At 31.1% G+C, this 11,441-nt stretch overlaps 2 protein-coding genes and 1 long non-coding RNA gene across 3 annotated transcripts; 2 read left to right on the top strand and 1 right to left on the bottom strand.

The window, feature by feature from the left end:
- Window positions 1-1,191: 1,191 nt before the first annotated feature.
- On the top strand, window positions 1,192-5,003 carry LOC112516515 (probable aminotransferase TAT2). The gene is made up of 8 exons (XM_025123589.1): window positions 1,192-1,271; window positions 2,139-2,393; window positions 3,302-3,641; window positions 3,734-3,952; window positions 4,069-4,128; window positions 4,326-4,481; window positions 4,581-4,674; window positions 4,764-5,003. Exons 2-8 carry the CDS (start codon window positions 2,170-2,172, stop codon window positions 4,901-4,903), a joined length of 1,233 nt encoding a protein of 410 aa, XP_024979357.1. The 5' UTR covers window positions 1,192-1,271; window positions 2,139-2,169; the 3' UTR covers window positions 4,904-5,003.
- A 170-nt stretch (window positions 5,004-5,173) lies between these two features.
- On the bottom strand, window positions 5,174-6,379 carry LOC112516516 (uncharacterized protein At4g28440-like). Its single transcript, XM_025123590.1, has 2 exons — window positions 5,979-6,379; window positions 5,174-5,551 (listed from the first exon to the last, which is right to left on the bottom strand). Exons 1-2 carry the CDS (start codon window positions 6,232-6,234, stop codon window positions 5,364-5,366), a joined length of 444 nt encoding a protein of 147 aa, XP_024979358.1. The 5' UTR covers window positions 6,235-6,379; the 3' UTR covers window positions 5,174-5,363.
- Window positions 6,380-8,959: 2,580 nt separating this feature from the next.
- Window positions 8,960-11,187, top strand: LOC112517420. The gene is made up of 2 exons (XR_003069668.1): window positions 8,960-9,232; window positions 10,896-11,187. It is a non-coding gene; the product is annotated as an uncharacterized LOC112517420 (long non-coding RNA).
- Window positions 11,188-11,441: the final 254 nt, after the last annotated feature.

Genomic DNA, 11,441 nt, shown 5'->3' on the forward strand with positions numbered 1-11,441 from the left:
ATATTAGTATCAGACAGACTATTTAAAAGTTTTTATTTTTTATATAATTTTTTTAATTCAATTTTTTATTATACTTTAATTTCGGTTTAATGACGAACTAATTTATTTTCAGTTAAATAATATAATTTTTATAAAAATAATAATTAAGTATTTTGTTAGATCTTAATGATTGTTCTGATTATATTTTAGATTTTTTATATTTAAAATGACATGTTTATCCTATATTTGATTATGTTTATCCATAGTTGGTTATACAAATTTAATCATTGAGCTTTAATAAGTTGTAGTTACGCATAATTTACTTATAACTTTATATTTTAAGTAATATGCATCAATAAACAATATTTGATGTATAAAAAATGATCTTTAAGAGTTTTTGTTAAATTCTTTATAATATAACTAGAAGGGTACTCGAACAATGCAGCGAGATAAATCTCGATTTTAGAGTTTAGTTTTTATTTTGTTTCTATCGATATAATATGAATTTATGTGGTTTTGAGAAAACAATAATGTTTTTATTTTTGAATGAAATATAAATTTAAAGATAATATAAAATTTTGAAAAAATAAATCAATATTAGTATCAAATTAACTATTTAAAAGTTCTCGTTTTTTGGTGTAAGTTCTTTAGTTCAATTTTTAATTACAAAGTAATTTAGATTTAATAACAAAGTAATTTATTTTTTGTTTAACAATATATTTTTTTATCAATATAATAATTAAAACATTATGTTAAAACTCAATGATTATCTTAATTATATTTTAGATTTTCTATATTTAAAATGAATGTTTATCTTGTATTTGATTATATTTATCTACAGTTAGTTATATAAATTTAAAATTATCACTTTAATAAGTTGTATTTACATAAAATTACTTGTAATCTTAAAATTTAAGTAATATACATTCAATATACAATACTTCATACATAAAAAATAGTTTTTAAGAATTTTTATCAAATGTTTTATAAAATAATATAAATATAAATAGGCGTATATATACTTTTATATGTTGATATACATATAGAGAGAGGGAAAGACGTCGAGGATTGGTTAATGAGGTGTTGAAATTATCACGTGTGATGTGTCATCATGGGAAACGTTATCCACCCAAAAATCATGGACTTCATCTTCAACAAACCATTAATCTCCAACTTATATATATATATATATATATATATATATATATATATATATATACATATACATGCATCCCATCTTTCTTCCCTTGGACCAAAATTGGTGATTTCGTGTTTATATCGTAGTAAATAAGGTACGCTCTACTTTCTTGCTTTTCTTTTAACATACAGCTTTTATCGATATGTTTTGACATACTATATCAGTTGTTTACATGGTAAGTGGTGGGGTTTATACCCTGACCGACAAATGATGCCGACCAAGATTCTGACTCAATAAGCAATGCGCTCTTACCTTATCAGTGTTTACCCTATCTGTATTGGTAAACGACGTCTAAAGTTTTGAAACCATATAGTGCAACAAAAAAGTTGTGGAGTTTCCTCGACAAGGTGTTAGACTCGGGTACAACCCACTCAAATACAACGCTGCCCACCATGCCTTAGAACACTGCAACTTATCTGATCGTGATGATCACGAAAGTTGAAACCATTATTGTGGAAGGCGCTCTCGAGGGTAGCACGAACCCTTTTCTCCACAACCATGTAGTTGTGGGTTCGAGTATCGCCACGCGTGCTATGTTTGTTTTTTATTTACTTTAAATTACTATTAGTTTTATGCAATGTTTTCAAGATTACAATTAAGAAAAGAAGCAAGTCATAGATGAGAAACAATTGTGCACCTTGTAAAGTTACATTTGCTCACCCCATGCAAACGCAAATGGGTTTGTTTGGCTGAGTTGAAGGCATTAGAACAACCTAATCCAATGTTGACGGTTTGAAAAATCTCAACCCAACCAAAACTGTACGGGTTGGATTGAGTTGGTCGGTTTGAAACTTCTGTACATCAGGTTGGGTTCAAATAACGCTAATCCAAATCCATCTCAACAAAAGCGGTTTGGTCTAATTTTGTATCAACTATATGTCAGGTTATCTCAGATTGAGTTTTTTTTGGAGATTTTTTGGGTTGGATTGGGTAGTAATTTGAGCCCCTCTAATGCACACAGGGTTGTTGCAGTGCTACTATCAAAGTTGAAGATGGAGACACCAACAAATATGACTATAAAGGGTATTCTTGGTATTTTAATGGCAAGTATTGATGAGGATAAGAAGAGAAGGTTAATATCATTAGGAATGGGTGACCCAACTGCATTTTCATGCTTTACCACTACAGATATAGCTCAAGATGCTGTGGTTCAAACTCTTCAATCCCGTAAATTCAATGGCTACTCTCCTACTGTTGGCCTCCCTCAAACAAGAAAGTATGTATCTACCCAACAATTTCTTATAATTTATTTATTGGTATACTAATTTTATTCTAACATGATGTCATCTAGACTTACTTTTTATATTTACAATATATGATTTAACCTGATTTTGACATAATCACGTCTGCATATAACTAATACCCTTACGGATAATTTTGGGTAGTGCTATATGCACCCCTAGAGTGCGTTTAGTATGTAGACTACATGGGACAAGAGGGGACAAAAAAAAATAGTCTCATGTTTGGCATGCCATGAACAAAAAAAGCGTAGGACAAAGTGAGACTATTTGTAATTTTCATGGGACAATTCATGACATTTTTTGTTCCACCAAAAAAGATGGAACAACATAGGACTAAATTTAAAATTACAATATTACCCTTGTTATTTCATTATATGATATAAAATAACATTGAACAACATTTAGGAGTAATATGGTCATTTTAACGGTTTTGTCATGTCTTGTCCTAGTCGTACCAAACATAGGACAAACAATTATTCCTGCCCCATCTCATCTAGTCTGTGTACCAAACACTATCTATGGATGTCAGAATTAAGTCAAATTCATGCAATAAAAATGTAATAAAAAAATTAGTCTTGATTTTGACGTGTGATAAGAAAATTAGTAGGTAGAAGTGCAATTAGCAACATATAAGAGTGCATTTAGCCCATCCTAATTTTCTGAGTCTGTTCAACCCTTTTAAGAGTTCATCTTTGACTTTTAATTTTGTATTTCAAGAAATAATATGTTGGAATATTAAAATGAAAAGTGGACTCTAGACATGTGACTTGAGAGAGTTCTAATGGCAAGTCAAAGCTCCAACATTTAATCTAATGTCCAACATGCTCTTAACAAGTTTATTGATTTAGAGCTAAGTTTTGTTCTTCCACTTTCATATTATCAGGGCAATATCTGAATATTTATCGACATCTCTACCATACAAACTATCCTCGGATGATGTATACATAACAGCAGGCTGCACACAGGCTATAGAAGTTGCTATATCGATCCTAGCTCGACCAAATGCAAACATCTTGGTTCCAAAACCTGGATTCCCAATTTACGAACTTTGTGCAGCTTTTAGAAACGTAGAAATCCGCCATTTTAATCTTCTTCCGGATAGAGGATGGGAGGTTGACTTGGATTCCGTTGATGCATTAATTGACCACAATACTGTTGGCATTGTAATCATAAACCCTGGGAATCCTTGTGGCAATGTCTATAGTTATCAACATCTAAAGAAGGTAATATCTATTCATACTTCTTATTCTAAATCTAATTGGCTAAAACTATATGTATATAGACACACTTATACTGATTTTGAGGTGGTTATTAGATTGCTGAAACTGCAAAAAGGCACAAGATTCTAATTGTAGCAGATGAAGTTTATGGGCATTTAGCTTTTGGAGACAACCCTTTTGTGCCAATGGGTGTTTTTGGGTCCATGGTTCCTGTTCTTACTCTTGGTTCATTGTCAAAAAGATGGATAGTACCCGGATGGAGGCTTGGGTGGTTTGTCACCAGTGATCCAAAAGGCATCTTCAAGAATACTAAGGTACTGAGCAATTAACCGAAAAAAGATCAATCATCACTTAGAATGAACTTTCTATGATCCTTAAACATCAACTAGAAATTGAATTCTGAAGTCTTTACTTTATTTGTTTTTGTCAGAACATTGAGCGCCTGAAGAAATACTTCGATATATGTGGTGGTCCAGCAACCTTCATACAGGTCCTACTTCCATAATTGTCTCTATATTTAATCGATATATATAAATAATATAGCAAAAATGGTTTGTGTAACCTACACATGGTGCAACTTAAACAGTCACCTAACTTCCATTTTCATAAGAATCCTAGAGTTGAAGAAGACTAAAAAGAGCAATTCAAAAAGCAAAAGATTCATAAAAAGCATGTTTGGTGTTTCAGGCAGCTGTTCCCTGCATCCTTGAGAACACAGAAGAGGTGTTCTTCACAAGAACTCTTGGCATACTGAAGCAGAGCTCAGACCTTTGCTTCAAGAAAATTAAAGAGATACCTTGTTTAACTTGCCCACAAAAACCACAGGGAGCTATGTCTGTTATGGTTAGAATTTGGCTGCTTATGATTCAAATTCAATGGTACATCAATTCAAGTGTTTCTGAGCTCACTTCTTTCTTGTTTGTTCTGTGCTGGTTTATGTAGGTGAAACTGAATGTGTCCTTACTAAAAGATATTAGTGATGATGTTGAGTTCTGTTTCAAGCTAGCCAAAGAAGAATCAGTGATCCTTCTTCCAGGTGATAAGCACACAGACTATAACTCTTTCATGATGCATTAAAGATTTGTACAATGCGCTTAAATATGTATATGCTTTTGGGTTTTGCAGGACTTACTGTGGGTCTTAAAAATTGGGTTCGTATAACTTTTGCTGCAGAACCATCTTCTCTCGAAGAAGCTCTTGACAGAGTCAAGTCCTTTTCCGAAAGACATTCCCATCAACAGAAGGTTCATATTGAACTATCATAATTAAAGAAATACATCTTTCTTTACGGTATAGCAAGCAAATGTAACTAGAAAACATATTATCCTATTAATTACATGACAGTAAGTGTCCTTGGTTTCTAAATGTGTTTTTTAATGCACACAAAAGGTATAAAAGATTGACCCATGACATGTTTATGAATAGTGATTTTGCTAAAAGATCTTTTTATAAATCTTATTGTTTTTACCATTGCTTGGCATGCTCAATTATTGATCTTTAACCCAGAAATATCAGAACATAAATTAACAGAACAATGACGGTCAAATAGTCATATGATATATAAACAGAACAGCCAAAACATTCCCCCAATCAAAATCCACCGCCATAATATATGTTTCATGATAAAGCAGAGAGACCCGTGTTGCTATTCTGATCCAAAGGCGTATTATATCAGGCCAAATTAGAGCATAATTAAACATAAGGCAACATCATCTCTCAGGTTACCTACTCTGCAACTTTTACCAGCTCATACTCCACAAGAGACAGATTGTTGTCATCTTTAACTTCAAATGTGACAGGTTCGGTTACCTCAATACGGCCCCATCTGTCAACTGCAAGCCTCATAGAGCCCTTGAACATATCGATCTTTCCATTTCGGATTATGACACAAGTACCAGGTTTCATAAGATCAACTGTGGAAAAAGAATGAGCAAGAGTATTAGACATAGTTTCTTTTTAGTTTCTTATTGCCATATGTTTTTATCTAATAACTTTATAACAAAATGCTGAAAGACCATTAAATTCCAACTTAGGAGTTAAAAACGGTTCATTTGACCCTGAAAAGTCAAACATGGACTACTTTTTGTTCACAGTTTGTGGTAGCACCAACAATGAAACACATCAAAACCACAGTTTATGTTTGTGCCGTGGAAGCAGATCTGCAAACCATGGTGTATGATGAAATCATGCCTAGGGTTTACAAAAGTTAGATTTCTCATACAGAACAACAGAAACTTAAACGAACACAATTATGAAGTAACACTACACACATATGATCATTCTAGGGTTTAAAAAACAATTATAAAACTTAACAATAATAAAAACACGATTCGAGATTACCTTGATCGTTGCGAGCAGTGAAGAGAATAGTGCCGGTTTCATCACCGACGAGACATTCAGAAATGCGAACATTACGAAGATTAGGAGACGCAGCACGTCCTTTCTGCAATACGATTTCGGAGCTGAGAACCTTAACAACGAGCGTCAGACCAGTAGTTCCAGGTTTGAGGTTATCGACCTTAGTAAAAACCGGCTTCCGAAGGCCAGGTTTGGCCGGAGAAGACGATCCTTGAGGCTGTGAGTTGTTGGAAGCCATGGAAATAGGTATGGATGTGCGAATTGATTGAAAGATGGAATGTGTTTTGAGAATTTGATCGTTCCTGTTTCCTCCTGGTGTCTGTGCTCTGCATACTTGATGAAGCTTTACGCAAATACCATTTCGGGAACCTCTCCATTGTCCGACTCGTTTCGTCTTCCAGTGCTGTATTTGGATACATGGGCCTTTCAGCCCATCACCGTAACCCGACATTTGTGGCCCGAGGTGGAGATATTTATTTACTTTGTTTGACAGTTGTTGAATGATTTGGTATATAATTATCAAGAGAATCTTATAATATAATTATTTGTTAATTATTCAGAATGAAATTAGGATAATGAATGGTTAAGGAAGACCCAAGATACAAAGTCATTCAGATAGTTTTATAACCATTAAGAGACATACTTTTTTTACAAAACAAGATTCAGCTCTTAACAATTTAGAGGTTGTCTCTTAATAAAACTATTAAGAGGTAAACAAACAATCCATAAAGACATGGTGTTTGTTTAGTATATTTGGTAAGACAAAACTTGACTAGTAAAACATAAAGACGTATTTGATGTTTTAGGTATATTATTTGGATAGGTGCTGGAACATGTTTGTTCCCTTATTTTTGTTTGTTCTATATAAAAGTCATGTCAAATGTTAAACATCTGTTTTGTTCTGTCATGTTCAGTGAGCCAAACGCACCATGATGGGATGTATAGATCGACAAACGAGTAAGGTCCGAAACAGCATGAGTCATGTGTGACAGTGAATTTTAGAGGTCACAACGTTTTTTGAAGCGTGTCTATGGGGAAAGTGTTTGGTAAACGACCCGTTAATAAAACTTTACTTCAACATCAATTTAAGTTGTACTTTAAAATAGAGAAAAAAAAAGAGATCGTATGGAAGTCAGACTAAATTTAAAAGAAAACGATAAAAGGTTATAACATATTTGTTTAAGAGCTTAAGGTGTTTGACATAAATAAGTTAGCTTATTTTCTGGATACACGTTTGGATGCCCATAAGTTAACTTATTGAAACGTCATTTGGAGTAGCATTTTGTTAGCTTATTGTTACTTTTTTCAATTATAACTGTCATAAAATATTTATTATTATTTATTACTATTAATTATAAATAAATAGTAATAAAATTTAAATACCACTAATATTAATTATTAATTAATATGAATTGGAAATTAATTATTAATTATACATTACATCATACATAATATTATTTACTAATTACTAGAATAGTACTCACACAATGCAGCGAGACACATCTCGATTTTTATGTTCTATTTTATTATTTGTCTATGTCGATGTTATGATACGATTTTATGTGTTTTTAAGAAAACAATAATATTAATATCAAATCAACTATTTAAAAGTTCTCATTTTTATGTAATTTATTTAATTTATTTTTTTATTATAATTTAATTTAAGTTTAATAACTAAATAATTTATTTTTTGTTTAATAATATAACATTTTATAAAGATAATAATTAAGTATTCTGTTAGAACGTAATGATTATCCTAATTATATTTTAGATATTTTATATTTAAAATGAGATGTTTATCATGTATTTGATTATGTTTATCCGCAGTTAGTTACACGAATTCATATATGGAGCTTTAATAAGTTGTACTTACGCGCAATCTACTTGCAATCTCGAATTTTAAGTAATATGCATTAATAAACAGTATTTTACGCATAAAAAATAGTTTTTAAGAGTTTTTGTCAAATGCTTTATAATATAGTAAGTATATATTATGTGTTTTTTAAAAAACAATAATGATTTTATTTTTGAATAAAATATAAATTTAAAAAAAATATCAATGTTAATATCAAATCAATTATTTAAAAGTTTTCATTTTTATGTAATTTCTTCAATTTATTTTTTTATTATAATTTAATTTTAATTTAACAATAAAATAATTTATTTTTGGTTTAATATTATAAATTTTATAAAAATAATAATTAAGTATTTTGTTAGAATTCAATGATTATCCTAATTATATTTTATATTTTTTATATTCAAAATGAGATGTTTATCATGTATTTGATTATGTTTATATGCAGTTAGTTACACGAACTTAAATATGAAGCTTTAATAAGTTGTACATACGCACAATCTACTTGCAATCTTGAGTAGTAATATGCATTAATAAACAGTACCTTATGCATAAAAAGTGACTTTTAAGAGTTTTTGTCAAATGTTTTATAATATAGTATAGATATAGATTTACAATGATTATTAGTCATATCAATTACTTTTATATTATTAGTATTTTTAATTACTATTAAGTATATCAATTACTTTCATATTTTATGACAATACAAAAAATGTAATAAGCTGATAAGTATTTCTTTTTTTCTCCATCCGAATACTAAAAACTGCTTATTATTGGTACATACTGTAAATAAGTTAATAAGTTAGAAGATGGTAACTTATCAAAAACTTTTTATGATCGGTGTCAAACCGGTATAAAAACATTTTTTTTCATCCAAACACTAAAAATATTTTATTATTAGTATGACACCAAAATAAGTTTGTAGTATTCTATGCATTAGGATTTGTTTTTAAGACTTTGTGTATTAAAAGGTAGTATCTTATACATCTAATATTGTTTTTAAGAATTTTATAAAATCTTATTTATAAGGTAGATGAAACCGAAATAAGTTAATAAACCAAATCGAAAGGGTGGGAAATTTCTACACAACGGTCTCGTCCTTCTCATAAACGCGATCTTCATTTTGAAGTCAACGCCGGAAACCGCCACCAGAAACGGTTAAAAACAACTTCAAACACCGTAAAGAGCGCTCCTCCTTCAGAACCAAAAATGGAGTTTCGGTAGAGTTTCGTGGAAGACAAAAATTCAATTAATCATGCAACAAATTCACATCCGATCAATTAAACATGACTTGCAGACCATTGGCATTCTTGCTTAGCTTGCCGTTCGCTTTGCTTGCCTCAGTCTTATCCATCATCGGTGCTGTCGTCTATGTTCTAGGGTACGTTCGTAACCATTACTCACTCCCTACCAAAATTGATGTCATTACGTTCTAGATCTTACTGCTTGACTACATTTTTGCGCAATTTCTAGTGATTATTCGTCTGATTACCTCCTCTGTGGCTTGCAATCACAATTACTTGTTAAGTTGTTAATGATTGGATTAATTGCCGATAATTTTTTAGGTTTCTTCAATGGTCGATGATTTTTTCGTAATTCATTGTTCGAGTTTGAAATTTATCTATTTCTTAAGCATATCCACTAAGATAATACTATGATTTGGGGCAGGCCATGGATCTGAAAGGAATCAAAATGTTTGTTAGCGTTTCATGTGCTTTGATTTGATGCTAGGGTTACCTGGTGCATGTTTTTGTGGCATCAGATTCATCAATATCATATTCTATTCAATTAGAATGACAGCAAACTATCGCTCAAAGCTGTCACAAATATCTCCTTTCTTCTAAACAGCTTGCAGATTAGAGATAGAAAATAAAATCAGGTTTATACAACGGTAAAAATGTCCAAGTTTTCTAATAGACTACTTTATACGACTTAAGTTTATATGATGAATTTAAACACTAGTGTGTCATATCTAAAAGTGTTGGTAACAAGTTTGGAGAACGTTTTTGAACGTTGTAATAAGTTGTTTACGATAGTTTTGAAACAAAAGGTTTTATTAGCCCTTCAATCGGACACTATTTGAAAAGTGTCTTATAAAACACTTGTTCTATAAAAAGATGTGTTTATAGGACGCTTTGTTTCAAAAGTGTTCTAAATTTTTTGTTAAAAAACACTCAAAAGTGTGCTATAAACTTATTACAACATTTTTTTAGATAACATACACAAGTGTTTGGTCCTATAAAGTAGTATATTAGTATATTAGGGCGCTTAAACATTTTTGGAGTCCTATAAACCTGATTTTGTTGTAGTGTGTGTCACAAATATGTAATCAAATGGTTTTATGACGCCCATTCATCGGAATAATCATGTCTGACCCTCTGTTGAAGTCTCACCAGATAGATAAAAACCATTATGACTAGTCCTGTATATATGCAGGAATTTCCCCATTGTTTATAAGGGCTCTTTTGCCATTGAGGGTTAAAGTGATTTCACTTTTCCTAATATTCTCCATACTATAACAAAATTGGTTTTATAGGATTTAAGTTTATAGGACAAAACCAAAAGGTGTCTTATTTATAAGTGTTATAATAGGTTTATATGACACTTTTAGGCATTTTGACAAGTTTGTTAGGACGTTCTTTAAAATAAATTGTTGTATTAGCTATTTTATATGACACTATTTGAAAAAGTATCTTATAAACACAAGTGTCCTATAAAAAGATGAGTTTATAGGACACTTCTCAAAAGTATCCTATAGGAATAGCTAACAAGACACTTTATTTTAATAACATCATAAAAAACTTGTTAAAACACCTAAAACGTTTTATAAACTTATTACAAACACTTTTAGATAAGACAGTCTATAGTTTGGTCCTATAAACTTATGTTTTATAAAATATGCTATTAAGACACTTAGATATTCTGGCGTCCTTTGAATCCAATTGGTTGTAGTGCCATCATCAATATCACTAAATTTCTTCTTTTATGTTTCAAAACTTGGTTTGATTTTGTTGTGCATGGTCAATATTCATATGTGAATGCAGGATTGTGTTGACCTGCATAAGCCCTTGCTGCATTTGTTGTGTTGTAGTTGCAAATGTTGCAGCAAGTCTTGTGAAGCTTCCTGTAGATGTAGTCCTATGGTTTATCAATTTCATACCTTGTTGAGCATGCATCATTAATCAACTTAGGATCTTTTCTTTTCTTCGTTTTGTTTCACAAAAATAGATTACATTAATTTGATTGCAATAGCAATTAGCAGACTTTCGATGTACTTATTGCAAACGACACAATTCTATTGAATGTTTTGTCTAATAGTAGTTTGCTATTTAGTTTTTCTTTGACATACTTTTTAAGAATGGATGCAGTACAACTATGCTAACATGGTTAGATGTGGTGAAACCTGCATAAGTTTAAAGAAAGTTTTACTTTACATAAGAGCTGTTTGTCAAACGCTTACTGGATAAGCATTTACCGACAAGAGCCACCACCTTCACTTACCTTACAAGGTAACATTCTCATCTATCAAAATGGATTGTGGATAAGAGACAGTAAGCGTTAATCCGGTAAGAGTCTTCTCCCTCACTTAC

The sequence above is a fragment of the Cynara cardunculus genome (assembly GCF_001531365.2).
Source record: "Cynara cardunculus var. scolymus isolate 2C chromosome LG 8, CcrdV1, whole genome shotgun sequence".
Classification (NCBI taxonomy): Eukaryota; Viridiplantae; Streptophyta; class Magnoliopsida; order Asterales; family Asteraceae; genus Cynara; species Cynara cardunculus.